Source organism: Nicotiana tabacum, chromosome 7 (assembly GCF_000715075.1).
Source record: "Nicotiana tabacum cultivar K326 chromosome 7, ASM71507v2, whole genome shotgun sequence".
In the NCBI taxonomy this organism is placed as follows: domain Eukaryota; kingdom Viridiplantae; phylum Streptophyta; class Magnoliopsida; order Solanales; family Solanaceae; genus Nicotiana; species Nicotiana tabacum.
Window position 1 is genome coordinate 171,267,400 of NC_134086.1, and position 26,965 is coordinate 171,294,364.

General features: G+C 37.7%; 3 protein-coding genes across 3 annotated transcripts; 1 reads left to right on the forward strand and 2 right to left on the reverse strand.

Annotated features, from left to right (window-relative positions):
* The first annotated feature begins 580 nt into the window (after positions 1 to 580).
* LOC142161935 (GDSL esterase/lipase At5g03980-like) lies at positions 581 to 1,947 on the forward strand. Its single transcript, XM_075218109.1, has one exon. The coding sequence runs from the start codon at positions 670 to 672 to the stop codon at positions 1,795 to 1,797; it is 1,128 nt and encodes a 375-aa protein (XP_075074210.1). The 5' UTR covers positions 581 to 669; the 3' UTR covers positions 1,798 to 1,947.
* A 152-nt stretch (positions 1,948 to 2,099) lies between these two features.
* LOC107773644 (uncharacterized) lies at positions 2,100 to 5,731 on the reverse strand. Its single transcript, XM_075218110.1, has 4 exons — positions 5,424 to 5,731; positions 4,047 to 4,475; positions 3,372 to 3,630; positions 2,100 to 2,413 (listed from the first exon to the last, which is right to left on the reverse strand). Exons 1-3 carry the CDS (start codon positions 5,523 to 5,525, stop codon positions 3,400 to 3,402), a joined length of 762 nt encoding a protein of 253 aa, XP_075074211.1. The 5' UTR covers positions 5,526 to 5,731; the 3' UTR covers positions 2,100 to 2,413; positions 3,372 to 3,399.
* A 13,427-nt stretch (positions 5,732 to 19,158) lies between these two features.
* LOC107782621 (putative N-acetyl-gamma-glutamyl-phosphate reductase, chloroplastic) lies at positions 19,159 to 26,667 on the reverse strand. The gene is made up of 14 exons (XM_016603517.2): positions 26,438 to 26,667; positions 26,125 to 26,286; positions 24,251 to 24,358; positions 23,973 to 24,059; positions 23,770 to 23,820; positions 23,614 to 23,685; positions 23,253 to 23,372; positions 22,933 to 22,993; positions 22,762 to 22,842; positions 22,030 to 22,109; positions 21,842 to 21,931; positions 20,657 to 20,785; positions 20,418 to 20,561; positions 19,159 to 19,439 (listed from the first exon to the last, which is right to left on the reverse strand). Exons 1-13 carry the CDS (start codon positions 26,504 to 26,506, stop codon positions 20,454 to 20,456), a joined length of 1,218 nt encoding a protein of 405 aa, XP_016459003.1. The 5' UTR covers positions 26,507 to 26,667; the 3' UTR covers positions 19,159 to 19,439; positions 20,418 to 20,453.
* Between the last annotated feature and the right edge of the window lie 298 nt (positions 26,668 to 26,965).

The window sequence follows — 26,965 nt, forward strand, 5'->3', positions numbered from 1 at the left end:
TTAACAAGTAGAGTATTAAATAACATTGAACAATGAAATTTTTTAAAGTAACAAAATACAAATAAAAATTAATTGCTCTGATTTAGTAATTTCACTAATGCCAATCGTAACTCGAAACTCCACCTACTAAATTGAGAATAAAAGAGAGATGACTCAAATATTTAATGCAGTTAAAATATGCTAAAATAAAAATTGTTTTGGAAAGTCAAAAAAATTATATAGAAATATCATAAAAATTATCTCACAAAATATATATATATATATATATATATATATATATATATATATATATATATATATATATATATATATATATATATAAAGACCCAAAGTTTTGCTCCCAAAAAAATGTATCCCATTTTTCCTCAAACTTAGTTTGTAAAAAAGGAAAAGCGAATTCTGTTTTCTTAAAAAGTTATGAAAATAGTAAATCGGGAGTGCCCCTTGGTTTAAGAAACTTGGGATAAAAGAAAGAAAAAGGAAAATTCAATAATTCAATAAAAACTCTAATTCTAGTCAACTTAGGAAACACCAATAACTTTGCTTAAACACCAAGCTTACAAACTCTATAAATACAGTACGTACCATAAACTAGAGTTCACGCCTCCTTTGAGTTCATTAGTTTCTCTTTGATTGTTCCTTTAGTTTGTAAGATTTCTCTGTTACAATATGGCGGCCTCCGTTTGCATCAGCCATCATTTGGTTGTCTTGCTATTACTCTTTTCCTGTCTTGTTGTTGTTGTTTCGTCTTTCTCTTTGGCGAAAGAAGCTGTTGGTCCCTTTAATTCCATATACACTTTCGGAGATTCTTCATCATCAGTTGCTGATCATGTTGCTGCAACCCTCAGTTTGCCTTCTCCCCAACCATACACTCAACGAGGCACTGAATTCTTCGAGTCTGGCCTGAGTTTTGCGACGCCTGGAGCGACTTTCATGAAGCCCTTTTTCTTCCTCAAGAATGGCATCCCAGCGCCTCCACAGTCACATGACCTATCTCAGATTTCTACCTTCATGAGGTTCTTCTATGAAGACTGCTTCTCTTTTCATGACTGCGGCAGAAATAACAAGGTTCTTCCGAAGGCGCTCATCTTTATGGATCAACCCGGCATCAATGATTACAAGCATGCCTTCTTACATGGAAAATCTATTTCAGAGGCGTCTCTTCTCGTGCCTGAAGTGGTGGAGACAATTAAGAATTCAATAGAGAGACTCATCAACGAAGCTGGGGCCAAAACTCTCATGGTTTCTGGAATTCTACCCGTGGGCTGCTTTCCTGGTTTTAGGACTCTGTTTCCCGAGGTCGATTCAATTGGCAAAAACAGATGCCATAAGGGATTGAATATGTTTTCGAAGCTTCACAATGATCACCTATGGCAAGCAATTCTGGAGCTGCGTCTAAAATACCCTGATGTTCACATCATATATGCAGATTACTACAAAGCATTCATGGCTGTTCTTAAAAATCACGCGTTCCTGGGATTCAAGACAAAGACTTTGATGAAGGCATGTTGTGGAAGTGACAACGGTCCATTCAATTTTGATGCACAGAAGCAGTGTGGAGAGGAAGGGGTAGCTGTATGTTCTGAAAGGGCTTCACATTTATATTGGGATGGATTTCGATTGACACCCGAGGCTTTGGAGAACCTGATCGATGCGCTGTTCAGCAAGAAAGGATTTGTATTCCCAGAATTGAAGGTTGGAGAAGAAACAGCAGCAGCAGTAACAAGGCGTCATTCCAGGATTCTTGCACGAGTTGGAGACATGTCTTCTGTTTTTAGGCATTTACTCTTTGTCTAAGTCAGTTTTCTGCATTCAATTCTTCTCACTATTGTGTTTGATTCTAAGAGTAGTCCCTCATTGGTTTGTATGTACAGGGGAATGCCCCTCTTAGCTTCTGTAACAAGTAACAATTCTTTTGATTCATTATCAAATAAAAGTATCCTGATTTAATTCAAATATTTTTCTAGAGATGAGTTGATGCTTATTAAGTACTTTATCTGTTTATCCTGTTTTTATCTTTCAACCTTAATTTTAAGCCTGAGATTGACAAAAAGGGTTCAACTGTTTGTAAGAAACTTAGTATCAGAAACAAGATTGCCTTCCCAATTGACCTGGTTAACAGTAAGTAACCTGATAAGAATCCAATTATAATGATAAGAAAATACAATTAAAAAGAGTAGAAGGGAGACACTTCCTTACAAGATTGAGCATTACATTGACTGAATGTTTTACAATGAAAACTTTTGACTGATATACCTATTTTCTGATTGGAAAGAAGCTTTCTTCTCTAGAACAAAAAACCAAAGCCCCTCTAAAAGTGAAAATCCAAGATCTTCAAACTTGGTCGATCCAATAGACAGACCAATTGACTGGATCTGCTGTGGTACAATTTGCCAAAAATAGTGATTTGCCCCTGCAAAAATAATTTGATCAGTCGATAACAGTGCCTTGCAAATATCTAATTTTCTGAACTACGAAAGAAACTTCCAATTGCAACACTATGATACCCAAATCAAAGAATCCCTCTTGCTATCACGACTACATTTAACAGCTTAAATATCAAGGCAACTGGTGCTTCCACTACCAATATTTTAGAGATTCATAATTGAAATTCCACATCCAAAAGTTAAAGGTTAAATACCCAATTGGTCAAATAGTAAAGAGAAAGCCTAACCATACTGACTATTACAAAGGGATTACAATTTACAAGTATGCTTAAACATACTTCAGAAACCATACACATTATTGGACGACTTTGTCATATCATTTAGTTAAGTCTTACAAAGTCTTTGAAGTTGGAAGTTCAAATTGTTGTAAAGTATGCAAGAGCTGTCAAGAGAAACGTCTTCTCTGAGTAAGCATTAAAGTACAGCCTAGACCTTAGTAAAAAGGACATTCATTTAATTGGAAAGAACAAAAAAAGGGCAGAAAATCAGCTTAATGCAACTGCATAAGGAATAAGGGGTTTTGTCTCTCAGAACTATTATCATTAGAGTTGATCATAGTTATTAATTAAGTTCCTTTTATTCAGAGATTCCATGCACGGTAGTTGACACTAGTCAGAACAAAATTTATAAAAGTGCAAGATCTATCAAGCAGACTTACTACAAAAGGATTGGATTATCGATTTCCTTTGCCCCTTAAAATAAGAAAAGAGCACATAGCACTTACAGCAGGCAAATAGAAGTCATAAACAAATACAATGCCTTTCTCATTCATAGAACACCTTAGGCCAAGCATTGGCGCCTGTATTATTTTTCTTTTTTAAAAAAACAAAGGAAAGGCGCCTGCATCTTTTTTCTGTAGGGCGCAAGTAGCAGCGAGTTTTAATATGCAGATGAAACTACTTCTAGGAGAACAAATGTTATTACCAGTTCAAATACTTTGTCGCCGAAAAAGTTATAGCTCCTTCTGTTCAGGATCAAGAACTACTGAATCAGGCAGGGTCTTTTCTAGTGACTTCCTAGGCCTTCTGTACCAGAGGAAAGCAAACCACAGAGTTCTGAACAATGCACCATTTGCAAAATGTGGAATAAAAATTCGACCCCAATATGGATAATATGGTCCCGGCAACTTTAGCAGAGTGAAGAAAAGGCCAATGGCAATCAAATGCCAGGGAACTTCTGCATTCTAACATTGTAAATTGAGCAGAAACATGTCAGTATACAACCAGACTTCATTCATGTTATTTTCTTCTTGGACAAAGAAGCAGATCAATTCTAGACATGTAGCACAAACTTTAGTCCATAATTGCAAAAAGCCAAACAGGGACAAGTTGAACTGGGGGGAAAAAGAGAATAAGGGATAGCAAAGCAGAATGACATAGAGATGGAAGAGTCCCTTATTCAACTTGTCAATAATTGCAAACGTTTCATCTATCCTGTTTCCAAGTTTTAGCAACTAGGAGACAGTGAAACTCCAGAGGCAATCTAATAGATGTACTTTCTTTTCCTTGAGAAAATATCTAATAGAGCACTTAATTGGTAATGTTGGATATATATTCTTCTGCTAGAATTTCATGAACAATGTACAGCAAAAAAGATCACCTTGGGAGATGGAGAGGACTCCGCAGCTGCTGACTTTAATATGCCAGCAACACCAACACCAACAAGAAATGGAAGCAGCGTGATATAAAGCTTCCTTTCATGTGCACAATAAGACAACTCACTGATTGAGGTAACTATAAGTACTGGTACATACAAGTATTTGGTGACTGTCAAAACAATGTCAAGAATAAGTTGAACGAAATTGTCCGCTGCTCTATTCCAAGGGAAACTCTTGACAGGTGCAGGAGCGCTGTCCCACAATTTCCTTGCCCGGTCTATTATGTTCTCCAAGTTAAATTTTAGAGGTTCATCGGATTGTCCAGCTGCTATGTTCATATTGCAGATTATTTTAGGTCTTGCAATTGAACGTGTCCCATATGATCTGATGCTCAAAATGCACATATTAGACTTAGTCAACGGTCGTAAAATCTGCCAAGATAGAAGGCGACTGTCATCCAGATTGAGTGAAGTGAATAACAGGAGAAAAGAAGCAAGCCAGAAAAAATATTGAATAAAAAGAACAAAGACAATAACAATAAACAAAACGCAATAAAAACAAGAGAAAGGAACCAAAACAAGGACAAGAGAAGAATAAACAACAAAGAGCCACTAACCTAGTAATCTTAATGGAGGACTACAAACATTCTGAAATTGGTTTGTCAAACCAAAAAGGAACTAAGTAAATGTTCTTCCCATTTGGATGTAAAATATAGAATGCAAACAGTAGCTTGGTTTCAATATATATAGCATAGGAACAGATGACCAAAATAATATCAAACATCAGAAAAAAGATGAATTAAATAAGTCTTCCGCTAGTAAACTCAACATGGATATGAGAATATTGTACGAAAACTTTACATGGAAAATATACGAGAGTTCAGCTAACCATCAAAGAGCAATTGAAATACATTTCCCTTTTTATTTCTAGCGGAGAAATACCCAAAAAAAAAAATTGTCAGCAGAAGATTAACCTAATCATCGAAGCTGTTTTCGACATATTTGAAACTTCAGCTTTCCATTGTATGATCATTTGCCAAAGTCGAGATATTTTGTCAATGTGGTGCTATATAGTAAAGTAAAAATTCGATTTTTCACACCTACTATTACAGCAATACTAGCAAAGAGTAACTCCAGCAGACATTAAAAATTTTCACCGTACATCAATGTTCCACTAATTGTCTAGCATCCAATACTTTAAACCTAGAGTCATATCCATGATTAAATATTCAAGAAACACAAAAGTACGAGCTAAGCAATCAAAAATTGCTAAATTGCAAAACGACCAGAACTTTATTAGTGGGTGTAATTCTAAACTTGTGTACATAGCAGAAAACGAACTGTTGAGAAATAAAAATCTCTTTATGTGATGTGGGTCACCTGAAAGCCATTGGCGGCTGGAGAATTAAGTTTGAGAGACATCATAGTAGGGAACTGAAGTTGTGCAGATACACTCGAAAACTGTGTATAAGAAACTGCCATTTTTAAACTACTTTCAGAAACGCCATGAAAGATAAGGTCTTTTTAGGCATGAAATTGAGGGGTTTAAGGGGTGTTGCTTGGAACTTGGAAGAGTGGAGTCCGATCCGGATAAACCCACTGAAGCAAATTTGGATGATCCGTAGAGCCTTAAATGGGCCGTCTATTTATGGAAAGTATACTATTGAAACTGAAAAATAGAAAGTTATGAAATTTTTCTAGTTCTTCCTTCGCAAAATAAAGAAGGCACTCCAAGTATTTGAGCTGAAGTTAAAAAAGAAAATTATGAATGTTGAGTTTCCAATTTTTTTTAACAATTCATGAGATATTACATTACTTTCTTTGTTCAAGGAAAGATGACATGGTTTGGATTCACTGTCTTAAAAGGCAGGATTGGGACTCGCCCAGGCCCTGGGTTTATGTGTGGGGCTTAGTTCCATGAGACTTATACATTGATTTCGGGGCTTACGTCCCGGACGCGCCCAACGCCCAACGTACTGGGCTCGCCTAATATAACATTATGCTATTGTATGTAACTAATCTTGTAAATTCTCAAATTTTCTTAATAAATCGTTGACTATTCAAAATTACTTTTTTCTTAATCATAAATCATTAAATTGAGAGTATTTTATGTCATAATTAAAATATAAATTATTGCACGTTATCTACTAAGACTGCTATGATAGTTAATTTTAAATAAATCTTTAATTTAAAAAAATATTTATTTATTAACTTTTGGTATGCCTTTACTATATAACAGGCTATAATTTTTTATTATCATTTTTCTAAATATTATTTTTTTCATGTTTACGAGATATAATACTTATTAATTTAATAGTTCAGCATTAGCTAGTAACTATTTGCAAATAATTAGTTATCATGGTACTGTATGCTGAATTATGCTTTATTAACTTGTTGAAACTTAAAAATAAATTATGCAAGATAATCATATTTAAATTGTGAATTATATTTTTATACAAATTCTCTTACAATTAGAAAGCATATTAAATAAAAGGAGTATTTTAAAAAAATATTAAATTATAATATCGAAATTCTTTCAAAATTCATTACTCCTTAAGAGATACATATAAGATTTCGTATCGAATACATTACTTTTGATGTTTGAATTGTAACGATGTTGCAGCTAATTTGCATATTATGATATATGTCATAGTTTTCGTATTATTCATAGTTGAATTATAATTTATAAATATTTTAAATAGATTATTTATTATAATTTTGTAATTTTAATGTAATTTTTATAATTATTTTTTATTTTATACTATCTTAAAATTCTTGAAATTAGTAAAATTTAAAGATCCTTGGGACTTACGTCTCATGTCTCAGGGCTTACGCCTCGCCTCGTCAGAGGTAAAATGCCTCGCCTCGCCTCACGCCCCCGCCTTTTAAAATATTGTTTGGATTTTGATTTTAATTACGATTATTGGGATATGATTATAGTTTATTTAAATTTGATTGGTTTCATTAGAAGAAAAAAGTTAATTATTTGACATAAATAATATTTTATGCACTGACCAAAATGATTCTGAGTGTAGAACTCCAAAATTTTTATTAAAACGACCAAACCAAACAGGTTAATTCTTACAAAATGAATACACTATGTATAAACTGCTAAGGAATGAAAATTGAAAAGGTTGGGGGGAAAGATCAGTTCCATTAAAGGAGGACGGAAAATTTTCACTACTTGAAAGTCTGAAGAAAATATTACAGTGTTAAATTAAAGGGAAAAAGCCATTATTACCCATGTACTATTGAAAACAGTACACGTTTGTTCTCCGTTTCACTTTACGTCCAAAACTCATCCTACCATTAACAAACTTGATGGAATTGCCCCTAACCATAACGGATCTGCACCGTGGCAACTGACTCCTTCAATTTTTTCCATATCAGCTGCCAAATCACTCGACCCTACCAAATTAAAATCCCACAGACCTCATTACATTCTCCATTGACAAAGAATTAGAGCTCACACGACCCCAAGCCTATTTACCTCACACCCCTATGCACATTTATAAGTAAAACTTGGTTGGATGGATAGACTTCAATTAAATTATTCAGGGTAAGAATAATAGAGATAGGTTTGTCTTTGTTGTGTTTTGTAACAATCCGATCGGCCGTTTTGAACGTTTGCACTTCGCTCGCCAGTTCTCGGGTAGGACTAGCCCCTTATGATATACTATGACTTATGTAAATCGTCGGTTTTGCTTTTCAGGTTAATCGGAATGGATTTGGAAGAACAATTCTCAGCTTGAAGCTTTAAATTTGAAAGGTTTGACCAAGTTTTGACTTCTTAGTATTCGATCTCGGATTTGGATTTTTATGATTTGGTTAGCCCCGTTAGGTGATTTTGGAATTGGGAGCGCGTCCGGAATGTATTTTGGAGGACCGTGGTAGGTTTAGGCTTGAATTGACGAAATTCGAAATTTGGCATTTTTCGGTCGGCAGTGGAAATCTTGATATAGAGGTCAGAATTGAATTTCGGAAATTGGATAGGTCCATAGTGCCATTTGTGACGTGTGTGCAAAATTTCAGGTCATTCGAAGTTGATTTGATAGGTTTCAACGTCATTTGTGGAATTTGAAAGTTTCTAAGTTCTTAGGCTTGAATCCGAGAGTGATTTGATGTTTTGATGTTGTTTTGAGTATTCCGAAGGTTGGAACAAATTTGAATGATGTTATGGGATGTGTTGGTATGTTTGGTTGAGGTCCCAAGGGCCTCGGGTGAGATTCGAGTGGTTAACGGACCAATTCTAGGTTTTGGAGAGTTGCACATTTTCTCGTATTTTGTTGCAAAATGTTGTTCTTCGTGTTCGCGAGAGGGCCGTCGCATTCGCGATGCAGATGTTGAGTGAGGCTGGCGAGTTGCTCTTTGCGTTCGCGATGTTGGTCCCGCGTTCGTGAAGGTTAAGTCAGAAGGTGCATCGCGAACGCGTGGCATAGTTCAGGTTCTCATAGAAGGGTGAAGCAGGCTTGGGCATAAGGCCCTAAGGCATCGCGTTCGCAGCCAGAGGAACGCATTCGCGTAGGCTAAGATGAGTAAGGCATCGCGTTCGCGTAAGAGAAAGGTTTGAGCTGTGACTTTTGTGCTTCGCGAACGCGACGCTTTGACTGTGTTCGCGAAGAAGGAATTAATCCCTAGGCAGAATGTTTAAATAGTTTCCTTCGCGATTTTTAGTCTATTTTCCACCATTGTTGAGCGGTTTTAAAGCTTTTTGAGAGGGGTTGATGAGGGAATCGAAGGGACACACTTGAAAGTAAGATTTTTGAACTCAATACTCGATTCTACGGTGATTTCTACCTAATTAGATATGAAATTAGTGAGATTTAAAGCCTAAAATTGGGAAATTAGGGCTTGAAATTGGAGAGTGTAAATTGGGGATTTGAGGAAACATTTGAGGTCCGATTTTGATGTTCTTGGTATGTATGGACTCGTGGGAGGATAAGAATTCTAGTGATGTGATTTTTATCGAAATCTGAGACATGAGCTCGGGGGTCGGGTTTGGCCAATTTCGGATTTTTGTGTTAATTTGATTATTTCGCTTGGGCTTTGTTCCTTTAGCGCGTATTAATGGTATGATACTGATTTTGGTTAGATTTGGAGCAATTGGAGGCCGATTCGAGGGGCAAAGGCATTGCAGGCTAGAATTTGGACCGGATTGAGGTAAGTAATGATTGTAAATGTTGTCCTGAGGGTATGAAACCCCGGATTTCACATCGTTGTGCTATTTTGAGGTGACACACACGTTAGATGACGAGCGTTGGGTCGTGCACCATTGAGGATTGTGACTTGGTCCGTCCCGTACGACTATTAAGTCGCGTCTTTGATTGAAAACTGTTTGATATCATTGTGTTTTAAAAAGTATTACTATGTTTTGAGTTGAATGCCATATTTGGGCCTCATGCCAACTATTTTGGACCCTTAGGGTATTTTTACTACTATTCCTTACTGTTTTGACTTATTATCTGTACTCAGTCATGTTGTATTTTACTAATTACATAGCTCAGCCGTATTTTCTCCGTTTTGATACTTAAAACGATATTTTGGGCTGAGTTTCCTGTTTTATTGTTGCCAGAGTGGCTTGAGAGGTCTCTGACTGAGTGAGGCCGAGGGCCTGTGTTGTGAGGATATTATGGGATCAAGTTGCGCGCTGCCGCATGTTATACTGATTCATGATATTATGAGGCCGATGGCCTGATTAATTTATGCCATGAGGTGGCTTGTTTTTATGTGAGGCCGAGGGCCTGATTGATTATGCCACGAGGTGGCTTGTTATAGCGTTTGGGCTGTAGGAGCCCCTACGGAGTCTGAACACCCCCAGTGAGCGTGGATACCTAGTGTGAGTGATGTGATGTAGCTCGAGGGGCTGTTGTTGATTCATATTGTTGCCCGAGGTGCTATTCTTGATCCGTGTTTTGCCCGAGGGGCGGTTCTTGATTCAAGTTATGCCCGAGGGGCTGATTACGAGTGATTGTGAGATAGCCCGATGAGCTAGTTCTGTTGATATTATGCCCGAGGGGAAGTTTATGGTACATGTTTTTACCCGATGGGCTGTTTATGATTCTATCCTTTTCTCACTGTTTTCATCACTCGTTTGAAATTGTTGAAAGATGTTTTAAAAGGAAAGGTTTTACTAAAACTGAATTGTTTTACGAGAAAAATGGTTTATGTATTGTTTTGAGCAATGTAATGTATTTGTTGTAGTGTTGTGGCGTGAAATTATATGCTTTCTTACTGCTCAACTTTCATTTACTTTTATTACTTACTGAGTTGGCGCACTCACATTACTCCCTGTACCTTGTGTGCAGATCCAAGAGTTGCAGGTCGCGATAGTGAGCATTGATTTGTCCATTCAGCAGGATTTTGGAGTCGACAAGGTAGCTGCATGGCGTTCGCAGCCCTGTTCTTCTCCCTCCTATCTTCCTTGGGATTATTTAGTATAGTCTTCCAGTGTTGTTTAGACTTTATTGTATTGAGACAGAGATGTAGTTGCTCGTGACTTGTGACACCCCGATGTCGGGCTTATGTATCTATTCCGCATTGGTCATGTAGACTTCATTATGAGATTTCTTGTTAATTAATGGCTTAAAAATAACTTTTATAGAATAACAGTTTGATTTGGGAATTTTGTCCGCTGGCTAGTTTCACGATAGGTGTCATCACGACCGGGTCGGTTTTAGGGTCGTGATAGTTGGTATCAGAGCCTAGGTTACATAGGTCTCACGAGTCATGAGCAGGTTTAGTAGAGTCTCGCGAATCGGTACGGAGACGTTTATACTTATCCTTGAGAGGCTGCAGAACCTTTAGAAAATCCCACATTCTCTAATTCTTATCGTGTGACATTGATTCAGCTTGAAATGTGATTCTTTGAATTCTTTCCACACATTCATATGCTCACATGAGCGCTTGGTATCAGTTGTGCATCGACGGCTTGTGATTCCCTTATCGAAGGGCGAGATGTGATTTCTGTGTGTTGATGTTGGGCCAGTCTGGAGGACTTGAAGCCGGGCTTTGCCTATAGCTTGAGCATTGAGGCATTGATTGTGTGAGCGTGTGCTTTTGGATTTATATCTTTGATAGTGTTCCTATTAGTAGAAATGATGACTGGATGGCTACGTGATGAGTATGATGTGACTGCGAGATGTGTTCATATGATTTGACTGTGACGAGAAGAGGCCGCTTGAAGGTATAAAGAACTATTTGGTACTTGATTTTCGTCGTGATTTGATGTATAGCCCGAGTTGTGCGCGTGTTGAAGGATCTTTTCGTGTTGTCTAATTAGAGAGTATAGTAGATTTCATATTACGATATGAGTTCAAACTCGGGAAGATTAAGTGATTGTGTGATGTTTATGATGGTGGAAGGGTATAAAGAGATGTTAGTTTGAGGCGAAGCAGGTGGGTTATCTCCTACGGAATGTTCTGAAGTTGTGTGATACCTATCATGTTTTGTAGCGAGATCTTTATTACCAGTTAAATATATGTGTTGCAATTTGAATTTGGATCGCTTGAGAGTGGGCTTGTTTGTTACGAGGATGAATACGATATTTACAGATGATTTGAGTACTAGATGGTTTGTGTTGCATGAGCTTATGAATGATTTAGTTTAATCTCACCATGGTATTATGGCAGTAGTAGAATATGGGCATTGTGAGTTCTGTGTGTTTTGACCTATGGCTTTAAGTCAAGTGGGGGAGTCTGTTATTGATTAGTTTATTGCACGGTTATGTGTTGTATCGGTTTCAGTTTGAGGTATACTAGTGAATTAGTTGTGGCTTGCAGGGGTTGAGATCGAGGATGGCTCGAGTAAAGGAAATTTTTAATAAAGGTTATGTTATGCTTTATGGCTGAATGAGAATCATGGAATGACTTGAGTGGTTAATGTGAAGGATGTACGGCGCGTAGAGCAGGAATTTATTTGGTTGCATTAAGGTGGGGTTACTTCCATAGGTGTTGCTGTTCTAATGGGGCACAGGTCGTTCGGTTCATTTGATTAGTCTAATTGAAACCTGAGTAGAGTGGATGACTCCCGAGAATGGTTTTGAAGGATTCAAGATTTACATGTAGTAATTAGAGATCTTCAGGATGTATATTTGGCTAGGAACGGGGGTTTACATTGGAGGGTGTCAAGACTTATGGCATTTCTATATCAATTATGGGATTCTACATATCAGTATCAGGAAGGTGAAGGTAAAGGCCTTGGATTCGCAGGAAGTTTCATCAGAGTAGGTATTTTGAATGTGGTGCTTTCGGGGATATTTAAGAGAGTATTCGGCGGCTTATGAGCCTTAGACGGTGTGGTTTTATGCTTGGGTATCGTGTGGTGAGTCTGGGTTGAGGATTGCGGTATTATGGTAAGGAGAAGTATCAATTTGAAGGTAATTCAGAAGAAACTTGGATAAATAGGATAGCTTGGTAGTAGGCCGGATCGGTATGGTAAGGGATATGATTAGTTATTTGGGTGCTTATGAGGTAATGAGTTTTTACAGGTGTCTCGTGGAAATGCTCTTGGGTTTTTGGTGACCTACGTAGCTTGGTTGAGCTAGAAGGATTCAGTCCTGACGGTTTGGTTTTGGTGCAAATGGGATTCGGAGAATTCTTGATGGTTTCTACCACGGTTAGAGATTTATATTTTCTACTAGTGTGAGGAGCATGTGATGAATAGTGATTTTCTTCTAGATGGGATCAAATGGAATGTTCTCGGCTAGTTGAGTACGTAGTTGCTTGTGGCTTAAAATGGATATGAAGTTCTCGTGTTTATCCTAGGATGGTATATGCGGTATGTTGTGTAGGATTAAAATTTGCATGTGTAAGGTCGCGGTTCAGTTCTGAAAGGAAGGTCATAAATTCTTAGACAACATGGGCAGTTTCAGACGACTAGGTAAATAATATCACTAATTGGTGCGGCTTGATGAGGGCATACATTTCAGAAAGGGCAATGTGTTTGAGTTAAGGATACTTCATTGGTATTGTGGCACTCTCTTGTTGGATCGACTACTGATATTCAAGTTTGCTTGGTAGCACAGAAGAATTTTAGGAGTATCCCTCGTGGAATGATTGAGTATCAGATGTGTATTAGATGTTCGAGCAGTGGAGTTAGGATCAGATATGGTAATTTATGTGCTTTATGGACTTGGAGATTGGGAGTTCTCATAGACAGGTTATGTCGTGGTTGTGGACCGAGTATATAGGTCTTGTGTGGTGACTATTGGAGGTTGGGAGACCCGAGTGGATAGTTTGTTGCTTAATATGGTGGATTTTGAGGTGATATTAGGTATGGATTGGTGGTCTCCGTGTCGTGCTATTCTAGACTATTGCGCCAAGACGGCGATGTTGGCTATGCCGGGGATGCCACTAATTGAGTGGAGAGGTTCGACGGATTATGTTCCTAGTAGGGCGGTTTCATTTTTGAAGACCCAGCGGATGGTTGGGAAGGGTTGTCTTCTTATTTGGCCTTCGTGAGGGATTTTCCGTATGTATTCCTGCGACCGGGCATGCCGCCGGACAGGGTTGTTGATTTCGGTATTGATTTGGTGCCGGGAACCGTATCGTATGGAACCGGCAAAGTTAAGGAGTTGAAGGAACCAGCTTCAGGAACTCCTTGACAAGGGGTTCATTGGTAGGTCAATATGGATGTGTGTTTTGCATCGAGTTGGCTTTGTTGACTCCGAGTTGCTATTGTTGAGGGATGTGTTGGTTCGATTAATATTGAGTTTATCAGTGTTTGGGGGGGATCTATAAGTTACTTTTTTGTGTTGCGAAACGTTATGAGTTGTTGGTTATAGGCACATATGGTGCGGTTCTATTAGGGTCTCATACTGGAATTCAAGTAGGAAGGGTATTGGGTATTGGCAGTATGCGAAAGTGTTGGAATGAGACTTTAATTGTTAAGAGGTTTATTATCGGTATTCGGTTGTTATGTGCAGCTGTTGTGATTAGAAGTTATCGCTATGGGTGTCTGAGTTATGGGGTATATCATGTAATTGCATCTAGGGTTGCAGATATGGTTTGTTACAGCTTGTTCGGACTTATTCAGAGTATAGATGTGAGGTTCTAATTTTATAGATAATTTTGGGAGTGGAAATTGGGTATTAAGGTTAACGGGCTAGGTTGGATTGTGAAATTTCAGTTATGGTGTATTATCGGACCTATATGGGGTAGGGTGACGTGGGATCACCCCCGAGTATGTGCATGGTAAGGTTATACAACGATTTGTTGGCTTTTGGAACAACTCTGGGCACGTTCGAGGACGAACATATGTTTAAGTGGTGGAGGATGTAACAACCTGATCGGCCGTTTTGAGCATTTGTACTTTGCTCGCCAGTTCTCGGGCATGACTAGCCCCGTATAATGTACCATATGTAAATCGTCGGTTTTGGTTTTCAGGATAATTGGAATCGATTTGGAAGAACAATTCTCAGCTTGAAGCTTTAAATTTGAAAGGTTTGACCAAGTTTTGACTTATTAGTATTCGATCTCGAATTTGGATTATTATGATTTGGTTAGCTCCGTTAGGTGATTTTGGACTTGGGAGCGTGTCTGGAATGTATTTTGGAGGTTCGTGGTAGATTTAGGCTTGAATTGGCGAAACTGAAATTTTGGCATTTTCCGGTCGGCAGTGAAAATCTTGATATAGAGGTCGGAATGGAATTCAGGAAATTGGAGTAGGTCCGTATTGTCATTTTTGACGTATGTGCAAAATTTCAGGTCATTCGAAGTTGATTTGATAGGTTTCGGCATCATTTGTGGAATTTGAAAGTTTTTAAGTTCTTAGGCTTGAATCTGAGGGTGATTTGATGTTTTGATGTTGTTTTGAGTATTCCGAAGGTTGGAACAAATTTGAATGATGTCATGGGATGTGTTGGCATGTTTAATTGAGGTCTCGAGGGTTTCGGGTGAGATTCGGGTGGTTAACGGACCAATTCTTGGTTTTGGAGAGTTGCAGATTTTCTGGTATTTTGTTGCAGAGTTTTGTTCTTTGCGTTCGCGAGAAGGACGTCGCGTTTGCGATGCAGATGTTGAGTGAGGCAGGCGAGTTGCCCTTTGCGTTCGCGATGTTAGTCCCGCGTTCGTGAAGGTGCATCTCGACGCGTGGCATAGTTCGCGTTTGCGTAGAAGGGTGAAGCAGGCTTGAGCATAAGGCCCTAAGGCATCGCGCTCGCAGCCAGAGGAATGCGTTCGCATAGGCTAAGATGAGTAAGGCATCGCGTTCGCGAGGTAGTGTTCGCGTTCGCATAAGAGGAAGGTTTGATCTGTGATTTTTTTGTTTCGCGAACGCGACGCTTTGACCGCGTTCGCGAAGAAGGAATTAATCCCTGGGCAGAATGTTTAAATAGTTGCCTTCGCGATTTTTAGTCTATTTTCCATCACTGTTGAGCGATTTTGAAGTTTTTTGAGATGGATTGAAGAGGGAATCGAAGGTAAACACTTTGAGGTAATATTTCTGAACTAAATACTCAATTCTATGGTGATCACCTAATTATACATGAAATTGGTGGTATTTAAAGCCTAAAACTGGGGAATTAGGGCTTGAAATTGAAGAGTGTAAATTGAGAATTTGAGGGACCATTTGAGGTTCGATTTTGATGTTCTTGGTATGTATGGACTCGTGGGAGGATAAGAATTCTAGTGATGTAATTTTTATTGAAATCCGAGAAGTGGGCCCGGGGGTCGGGTTTGGCCAATTTCGGATTTTTGAGTTAATTTGATTATTTTTGCTTGATCTTTGTTCCTTTAGTGCGTATTAATGGTATGATACTGATTTTGGTTAGATTTGGAGCAATTGGAGGCCGATTCAAGGGGCAAAGGCATTGGGGGCTAGAGTTTGGACCAGGTTGAGGTAAGTAATGATTGTAACTGTTGTCCTGATGGTATGAAACTCCGGATTTCACATCGTTGTGCTACTTTGAGGCGACACACACGTTAGATGACGAGCATGTGGTCATGCACTGTTGGGGATTCTGACTTGGTCCGTCTCGTACGACTATTAAGTCGCGTCTTTGTTTGAAAACTGTTTGATATCATTATGTTTTGGAAAGTATTACTATGTATGTTTTGAGTTGAATGCCATATTTGGGCCTCGTGCCAACTGTTTTGGACCCTTAGGGGCTTTTTACTACTATTCCTCATTGTTTTGACTTATTATCTGTACTCAGTCATGCTGTATTTTACTGATTTCATAACTCAGCCGTATTTACTCCATTTTGATACTTTAAATGATATTTTGGGTTGAGTTTTCTGTTTTACTGTTGCCCGAGTGGCTTGAGAGGTTTCTGACTGAGTGAGGCCGAGGGCCTGTGTTGTGAAGATACTATGGGACCGGGCTACACGCCGCAGCATGTTGTACTGATTCATGATATTGTGAGGCCGAGGGCCTGATTGATTTATGCCACGAGGTGGCTTTTTGTGATGTGAGGCCGAGAGGCTGATTGATTATGCCACGAGATGGCTTGTTATAGCGTTTGGGCTGTAGGAGCCCCTCTAGAGTTTGAACACCCCCAGTGAGCGCGGGTACCTAGTGTGAGTGATGTGATGTAGCTCGAGAGGCTATTGTTGATTCATATTGTTGCCCCGAGGGACTGTTCTTGATCCATGTTTGCCCGAGGGGCGGTTCTTGATTCAAGTTATGCATGGAGGGCTGATTACGAGTGATTGTGAGATAGCCCGAGGGGCTAGTTCTGTTGATATTATGCCCGAGTGGCTGATTACGAGTGATTGTGAGATGGCCTGAAGGGCTGGTTCTGTTGATATTATGCCAAGGAACGGTTTATGGTACATGTTTTTACCCGATGGATTGTTTACATTTCTATCATTTTCATCACTCGTTTGAAACTATTGAAAAATGTTTTAAAAGGAAAGCTTTTACTGAAACTGAATTTTTTTACGAGAAAAATGGTTTTTGTACTGTTTTGAGCAATGTGTTGTATTTGTTGTAGTGTTATGACGTGAAATTATGTGTTTTCTTACTGCTCAACTTTCATTTACTTTTATTACTTATTGAGTTGGCGTACTCACATTACTCTCTGCACCTTGTGTGCAGATCCAAGAGTTGCGGGTCGCGATAGTGAGAATTGATTTGTCCATTCAGCTGGATTTCGAAGTCGACAAGGTAGCTGCATGGCGTTCGCAGCCCTGTTCTCCTCCCTCCTATCTTCCTTGGCTTTATTTAGTATAGTCTTCCAGTCTTGTTTAGACTTTATTGTATTGAGACAGAGATGTAATTGCTCGTGACTTGTGACACCCCGATGTCGGGCTTGTGTATCTATTCTGCATTGGTCATTTAGACTTCATTATGAGATTTCTTGTTAATTAATGGCTTAAAATGACTTTTATAGAATAATGGTTTGATTTGGAAATTGTGTTGGCTGGCTTAGTTTCACGATAGGCGCCATCACGACCGGATCGGTTTTAGAGCCATGATATGTTTTTAGTTGTACCAATTGGTACAGATAGATTAGAAGCCAAAGAAAATATTCCAACACATACACCATGAATATGGAAGAGAGATAGATTTAATTACTAGCTTTTAAACCATTTCAATTGGAATATATGTTTAGATCATGTAAAGTAATTGACTGCGAGTATATAAATGAAAGAGAAATCAAACATTCAGTAACAGAGTTAAAGAACGGGAAAATTAATTAAAGTATAAAGAGATATTAATGTATTCCATTGAAGTAAAATAAATTCTGCTTACAGAGATTAATTAACGGATTTGGGTTGTAGATTATGTATTATAATAAGTTATGTATTTATTAATAAATCCGTCTGAAAATCGGGCGAAGATGGAAGCAGCATCCACCGGCGACGACGTCATCGTAAAATCAACCATTTTCTTCTTTCATCTCAAAAATTAACCATTTTCTTCTAGGAAGTAATTCAAGGGCTCAGTACTCTTAAAACCCACAAGTTTTCGCTACCCATTTTTCATATCAACCAATGGCGGCTCAGTCATTTACCAGAAATTTCGGCCGTTATTAATTCGCGACAATCGCCGGCGGATTCCAATTATAAAACCTCCCAATCAGATCTATCTCTGGCACCGTCGATCCAGCCTTACTTCGTTGTACGTCTGTTGTTTCTTCCTGCGGCTCCGCCAACACTAGTAGTGGGTGAAAGAGATATTTGGGAGAAATATTTTGAGGCGGGTTGATGAAGGGTCACAGGTGGGCGACGGGTGATGTAATGGGGTATGTGGGGTTTTAATTTGGTGGGGTCGAGTGACTTGGCAGCTGACATGGAAAAAATTGAAGGGGTCAGCTGCCATAGTGTAGATCCGTTAGGGTTAGGGGCAATTCTATCAAGTTTGTTAACGGTAGGGTGCGTTTTGGACATAAAGTGAAATCGAGGACAAACGTGTACTATTTACAATAGTACAGGAGTAATAATGACCTTTTTGAATTGAACATGTTTGACTGGGCACAGTGTTTAAGAAAAGATGAAGACTTCTTGAATTTGTGGTCCTAAGCAAGCTAAAAAGGAGTCCAGAGTATATGTGTGATTATAAAAGCTTCTCATTAAAAGTAGAATTGGAAGTTTAAGGTAAATTGCTTCCAAATTTAAAAAAAGATTATTCTTTTTAGAACAGACCAAAAAAAAAATAGGATCACATAAACCGGAACGGAATGAGTACTTTTTAAGTGGGATAAATTTTCAAAGCTTTGAGAAAATTAACTACTCCATGTAGTTTTGAATAAACACTGTTAGGAATAAATACATGACATGTATTTTTTTACACACTTCAATCACTTGACCATAATTAATTGTTGTGCAGCTTTACCTTAATATTTCACTTAACCATGATTAGTTGTATAGTTTTATATAAACACTAGGTGTGAATAATTCTTTTCCAGCATTCGGTGTTGTATTAAGTCCCTACATCTAGATGGTCCAGTGTTTTGACAAGATTTTGGGCTTTGAAGCCTTAATTCAAGCTAAAAATCTCGCTGGAAAACTAGTCATATCAATCTAGGTTAAGTGGTGACAACGAAAAGGCTTTTAAGCCTGAGGGGCGGTGAGCGAGGTAGGATAAAATGATACTATTTGAACCAGGAGTATACAGAGCTTTGGTTCACTGGTGGAAGAGTACCAAATCTGGCTGAAAAGAGGCCAATTGAGTGCTTCACCAAAACATAAAGCTAACTTTGCCAAAAGATTTCCACATCAATTCTTTGGTTTTATTCAAGTTTGCCAGATCCACCCCCCTGTTCAACTTTATCTATGGCACATAATTTCCTTCTGAGGCATAAAATTAGCAATCAAATATAGGATACGTCTGAAAACTACGCCAGGATACACGGGAATACTTCTACAGAAATTACAAACTCAGCAAACAAAACTCTTCCACAAAAAATCTTGAAGCAGTCTCTCCTTGTGGAAAATAGTAAGACTTCACAAATACCTGCCAGAAAGAATGGAGAAGCATTACTGTCATGTAATGTCAAACAAACGAAAACACAAATCTCAATAGAAGTTCAGAACTGCCTTTCAAGGATGACAATATACACATTCCAAGTAGTGCTCATTCGTTGAAAAAAAATTAGGAATTGTAACTAAACCAAAGAGTTTATAGGCTCTTCACAACATTTTTGCTCTCAATGATTAGATTAGCTAGGAAACACTCAGTTCTTGGTAAAGTAGAGAACGGACAAAAAGTAAATATCTGAAGTTGAAACTTGAATTTGAGCATCAGATACAGCATTTGACCCATCAATATGCTACGTAAAACCCAATTCAAATTACAAGGACATGAGAAAAATAGAGAACGAGGAAAATAATGATTTTGTTAATTAGAGAAAATAACTGATGCAGAACAACTGGCAGGATTTTATTGCCACTACATACTCCTGTCGCCTCAAAGGAAACATTTCATGCTACATTATAGATTCTCTCTTTTTTTTCCTTTATTCAGGTACGATGAGAGAGAGAGAACAAGAAAGTCAAAGGACCTCTCATTTTCAATTAGATTATAACTGATAAGAATGGACCTTGGGCCTAACTCAACCCCAAAAGCTAGCTTGTGAGGTGAGGATTGTCTAATACCATATAAGGAGACCAAGATACCCATAACCCACCGATGTGGGACACAACTCAACACCTCCCCCCTCACGCCCAGGCTTGCAACTGGAGCGTGGACAATATAAATGGGGGTCCAACATCGGTAACAATAAATTGGGATGGGTCTGGCTCTGATACCATAATAAGATATGGACACTGGGCCTAACTCAACCCCAAAAGCTAGCTTGTGAGGTGAGAATTGCCCAAGACCATATAAGGAGACCAAGATACCCATAACCCACCGATGTGGGACACAACTCAACAACAACAACTGGCTCATTACCATTTTGCAGAAAGCAATTGCTAGATGAAGAGCTTTTACCTTAAAAGATCAGGAGGATCAAACCACAAATATATCCTAAGGAAACAAAGGCAAGGAACTGAGTCCTAAGTTCTCTGGAAGTCCCATCATTAAGTTAAGATTCTGCAAGGCTTGACCAGAAGCTCCCTTAACAAGATTATCAATCTACAAAAGGTAATTGGGAGTTTAACTTTAGTAAGCAACACCAAATCTAACCAAAATATCACATGCAATCTATAAAAACATGATGCAAAACTTACAACAGATACTATTATTGCTCTCCCAGGAATCCGGTCTGGAAATACATTCATGAGACAGTAATTTGACCCCGTAACATGCCGAGTATAGGGAACTTCTTTGTTCTTCAGCAACACCACAAATTTTTCATGCTGGAGAAGGTGAAATACATACATATATCAGTCCTAAAGGGAAAACATAATCTTTTCTTATGCATATGCAGATGAATATCATAACTACTTATCTTGGACTCTAAAGATGACAGGATTAGTCTCCTCCACTTGCAAACAGATATAAAAATATCTCAATATCTTTTGGTGGGGTGAAATGTTATAATACAACAACTATGTCACAATCCCAACTTGTTGGCGTCAGCTATATGAAGTGTTATATGTATTGCTATTAATTCCAGCCATGCTATTGCGGTCAAACTGGAAAGATGAGACTTGAGATCTGACTGCAACTTCTTTTAGCAACAGTACTTATAAGGGGAGATCAGCTGTCAGATTATTCATGCATGGCTAGTTGAAAGAATTGGCTTGATCCAGACTAAGCTTTAATTACATTTGTATGAGGCAGACCTAATGAAGAACCAGCCTGGTCATACTTCTCTTAAAAATTAAAGCATCAAACCGTTTAGGTGGTCATTGACCATAAGATCTAAAAAAATGCAGGTTTAATCGCCCACAGCTAAGATATCACCGAGCTTGGTAATTTTAGCTTTAGCAAATTAAAACCCCAAGTTTACCTTTCTTTTATCGACCTTCTTAGACAACAATCATTTCTTATTCCGATTCAGTAAAAACTTTTAAATTTCTGCCTTCAGATTGTATAACAAACAATTTAATATAAGTGTAGTCTTTGCACAAAGATAGATTACGTGGACTCCTTCAGGTTTCTCACAATTACAAGAAGACCTCTTGTCAAAAGTTGCAACTACAAAATGTATCTAAGAGTCAGTGACTAGCATGAAGCCACATACTCCCTCTTTTAACAAACTGAAAACTCTTCCTAATTTGAGAAGGAAAAAAAGAAAACTTGGGATGTGACATCATACGCAACCATAGAATACATTGAGAACAGAAATGGATTTGGGATTTTACTAACTGGAGAAATGGAGTTACTATCGGGCTGAAGTACAGAAACAAAAAAGGTAATGAAATCCATGAATTAATCGCTACCCAGGTCATGCAGCGGAAAGCTCATACCTCATAGTAGTTAACAAGGTGATCTTTCAAATCCTGAGTTGTCACCCCTGGAGCCATTTCCACATATATAGTAGATTGCATACCACGGCTCTGTAGAATAGAAAGTAATGCAGATAAAAACACAGCCTAAGAGCAGGACCTGCTGAGCAGTGCAAACTAGACAAGCTTGAAGAGGGTTCAGCTATTACCATTGGCATAAGATGTGGAGTGAAGCTAACAGTAACCTTTGAATTTGCAGCTTCTGATAATCCTTGTTCGATCTCTGGCACTGTGAACAAAACCAGAACTCTTAATTGTATAAATTACACTTAATAAGATTTTTCCTAAGCAAAACTCAGGAGAATGGAATTTTTGTCAGCAATGAACTACCCATTTTGCTAACTTTTTGAAAACTTGAGGTACACCACATAATAAAAACAGAAGACATAAGCAATTGAACTTCATGCAGAATCAAAGTTACTCAACTAATACCATTAAGTTAAAAGCCTTAGTGTTTCTCCGATATAAGAATTACCTCTAAACTAAAGTCAATTACAAAATAAATCGTCGTATTTATCAAATAATAATTATTGTGTTAGACGTGATCTGATCCTAGTGTAATGGGTTAATAATAGTCTTTCATTTTACAGCAAAATACTATTTCCACAATTCTAAGAAAGAATCATGTTATTGCTACTTCAAAAGCCAGATGAATTATTATTTTTTTTTAATTTTATAAATTCTTAAAATATCTGTTATCTTTTCCTGAATTGGTTCAACCTTCAGCTTGGTCTGATAGAGTATCATGTTGGGGTGAGATGATATGTCAATATTTAGTAATCTTAATGTAGCACTTACCTTCGTAAATTTCTCCATTTAAGAAATTAAGAAACAGTAACTAAAACAATTCAATATGTGCATAGCTGAAATGGATTACTGACCATGCCGATGTCTGGTTATACCATAAGAACGTATTCCTTCAGCTATTTCAGTGAACAGATTTGCCTCCTTTGCAGCACGACCTTCAAGATAAAGTATGAGAAGCTGGTTACTACTGCTAAAGTAGTACAAGTGGCTGGCATGACAAGGAAAGGTTACGAAAAAGTACAAACCTGCTCCACTAACACCAGATTTTGAGTCGATAATTATGTTTCTTACTTCAATGAGATTGGACTGCAATAATAAAGGCAGAGGCAGAATCAACCAAGAGTGAGCCATGGACCAAAATAAAGGAAAGGAAAAACTAAATACATTAGCATGAGCACTATAGCAATGTGCATCAAGCACCTTAAGCTAACAGAAAGGCAAAAAAAACATGTGTTCAAATTATAAAAGGCCTATATAACCAGATACTTCCATTGTCAAGAAATCTTGACAAACTCACAATGCAGGCAATAAAAGATAGGCTTTGGTTTTCAACTTAGATGCAAACCTTTATCAAGGGAATAAGAGGAAGTTGAACAGATGTCGGATAACAGCCAGGATTTGCAACCAGACGAGCACTTTGAATTTCTCTCCTCGAAATCTCAGTCAAGCCATAGACTGCTTCTTGCTGCATCAGTCAACAGAATACTCATTCAAACTGCTGAGCTTATATTGGCCACAAGGAGATACTCAATTGGAGGAGAACTAATGAAAGAATTCTCTCATTTCCGCATATGATACTCCAAATTTTCTGGTTAGGACTCTGGTTGTAAACCTTCATATAACACTATATATTTGTATCAAACATGAAGTTCCTTTTTCATAATCATTTTTCTGGAACGAGGGAGAGAAGAAATCGACTACTCTACCTGCAAAGCTGTTGCTTTGTGAGGCTGGCCATACCATTCCTCATACTCAGCAATATCTCGCAATCTGAAGTCCTACATGACCATGATGATGATAGTAAGTATAGAAATTTTTTGAGATGCAGAGAAGTATAACTGAAGTATAATCTGAATGCATACCGCAGAAAGATCAACAATCTTTAGATTTGTGGGAAGACTTTTGATAATTTCCTGCAAAATGTAACTAATTAAAAAAATTAAAAACTTAAATACAAGTCTCAAGAGCTCCATTAGAATTTATGATAATGCAAAGTGAGACCACTCTTCCTTTGATAAGAGGCTGATTGATTTTGGGAAATCTGAGATATGGAATTGCTACAAACCTGAGTTGTACCATGTGGCAAACAACAAAAAACAGCATCCACAGCAGAGAAATCTGCATCCTTAACAGCAACCAGACTCGGAAGACCCTGAATGGGAATGGTTGATAAGGAAAAGATATAGAGGAAGTAAAATTAATACTTCATGGTCTAAATTGAAAATGCACAAAAGATATAGAGGAAGTAAAATTAATACTTTTGAGTCCTATATAACATCAATTCAAAAGTAATTCCAAAAAGCATAAGAAAGAATAGTAGTATGTGAATATGAATATCCATACTTGTGTGACCAGGTGAGGGAAAACCGATTCTATTGATTGGCCAGCTTTCCTGTCAGCGGTCATCAAAGTAATATGAAAATGTGGATGATTTGCCAGGAGTCTGATAATCTGCAACCAGTTTTATACTTGTCAAGCGAAAATCATAGAATGGAGGGATGGTCATGATACATCTAATGATATATGAAAACAAGAGCATAATGTAACCAAGCAAAAGTACCCAAAATGACATGATAGCACGCACTGCAGAAGGAGAACATTAACTTACCTGGATAAATGGTTACAGAAAAGCGCCATTAACATTTTAGCCATATTGGGTTCTTCAGTTAAATTAAAATGGGGGGAAAGAATATTCTCTCATTTATCTTCGAAGAGTTTTCATCCCATACATAATGCATAACTTTTTCTAATCGTTATCCCGCACATAACACATAACTTCTAATGCTCAAGAGTAAAAACTCTCCTCTCGAGCATATCACGATTAAGAATAATAAGTATCTTCTTCCACTATGTAAGATCTCCAAGAACGATTTGACTATCCAGACAAATTTTTAGAAGAAACTGAAGATTCATTTTCCATATCGTTCCCCGATAAATTTCACCATGTTTAATCTCTTTGAAACATTATAACAAGAAAAGCGACTTGTCCTCCTAAATATTAGGAACCATTTAAACTACCTTGGTTGTTTTAACAGCACGCGACGATCAGCAATGTAGTGGCAAAGGTTACTTTCCCATCGTAGCTTAAACCACAAACCTTGCGCAAGCCAAGTTCAGAACAGCTACATTACCAGAGTGCGTGTTATCAAAGGCGCGCTTAAGCCCTGAAGCGAGGCTCAAAACATGTTGGGTGTTCCTCCTTGCTTGGGGGACGCTTCATTGTTGTCATCAAGGCTCTAAGACATACTTTTCCTTGCCAATGAGCATAAGGATAGAAGATACAAAATTAAACAATTGATATTTTACTTTATCGTAAATTTTCTTCAATTTTTTTGTCCATATATTTGGTATTTATGCTTATAGATATTAGTCTTGGATTACACATATATATTTGTAGCTTTTTTCCATTTGCGCCTTTCTTCATTAAACACACACTTCATTTGCTCTTTGCGCTTAAGGCCCCAACAGACCTTAGAGGTTTTTTGTGCTTTTTGCCTTTGATAACATTGTCTCAAACAATGCTCCAGGTTCCTCATTGACCAAAATCAGAGTTTGTCTTGAAAATGATCTTTTTTCGGTTTTACATCTAAGCATGTTTATTGAGCTTAGTTTAAAAAAGTATTAGGGCAACATGTAGCTCTTGCTGCTAAGATGATAGCAATTTTCAGAAAGCATATGAGATAGATAAAATAAAATAAGGGCAAGAAGCAATCTCTGCGAAGTGCCAATTTTGCACTTCAATTTTCTGAATTGCTAAAAAAAACTTATGTTTTCAAATGTAATGAAAAGAAACAATGAATGGCGACAAACAACTACTCACTCTATTTCAATTTATGTAAACATATGTCTTTAGTTGAACTCTTCAATTTTAGGTTTCCACTATTACCTTCAGTGAGAAGTTTTCATAACCACCCAAATGGTATAACATTTTTAAGACCACACATGTCAAAAGTCTTCCTTTTTTCTTAAAATCAGTGCCCAGTCAAATAGATTAACATAAATTGAAACAGAGGGAGTAATTCTTAGTGCACGAGTAAAATAAACATTTATCAGACATCGTCTTATAAGCATAATGTTGGATTGTGTCCAAAGAGTATAACATTAAGACTTATTTGCGGGCTTATTTCTTTTCAAAATTCACAGAACCAACAGTTACAAATTGAACAATAAACTGAAGCGGGGCCAATGGACAAAGAGCAAGATTAAATTGTACAGACCTCAGTACCAGTGTAACCACTAGCTCCAAGCACACCAATACGCAATTTGTCCAACTTGTTAGCTTTACCCTCCCCAAACTGCAAGCCTTGCGCTGGTGATGATGTCGCCATCGATGTAGCTCTTATTCTGAACTTCCCAAACTCATTAACCTTCAGTTCCTCCTGCAAATCGCTTCATTAATCAGAAAGCAGGAAAATAGAAAGGTAAATTTCATAAAGCTAACCCTAACTAATTTTGGGATTGGTGGAGATTTCAGTTGCGAATTAAATGAATGAGGATTCAAAATTGAGCATTTAGATTGCTGTACTTAACCTGAATTTTCCAAAGGGAAGAAGCTCCATTGAAGTGGCTAGAACTGAGTGCAGCCAATGAAGAAGACATTGTAGATTCACACTTCCAGTATGAATTATGCAAAATAAGGAAACAGAAGAGTAAAGGGTAAAGAACTGTCGAATATATAAAGATCAATTGACCCGACTCCACCTACTCCAATTTATGGTATATATTATGGTACTGTACTATGTAATTGCTTTTGATTGAATACAACACAACATTATTATGAAAAATGTGAAATAATTGATGGATAAAAAGTCAAACAAATCAGAAATAGACTTTTTAATTCATTACTGTGAAAGCATAATGAGTGACGGTATTAATTCTTGAAATCCATACAGCTCAACAAGAATAGAGCATAATGAAAAAATAATTAAGGGTGTACAGAGGAAACCGACAAACCGCACCAACCTGATAATCCGAGTCAAACCGAGAAAAAACCCCAACTATGGTTTGGTTTGATTTGGTTTGGTGTTGGAAAAAAAATCCGACCATAATTAGTTTGGT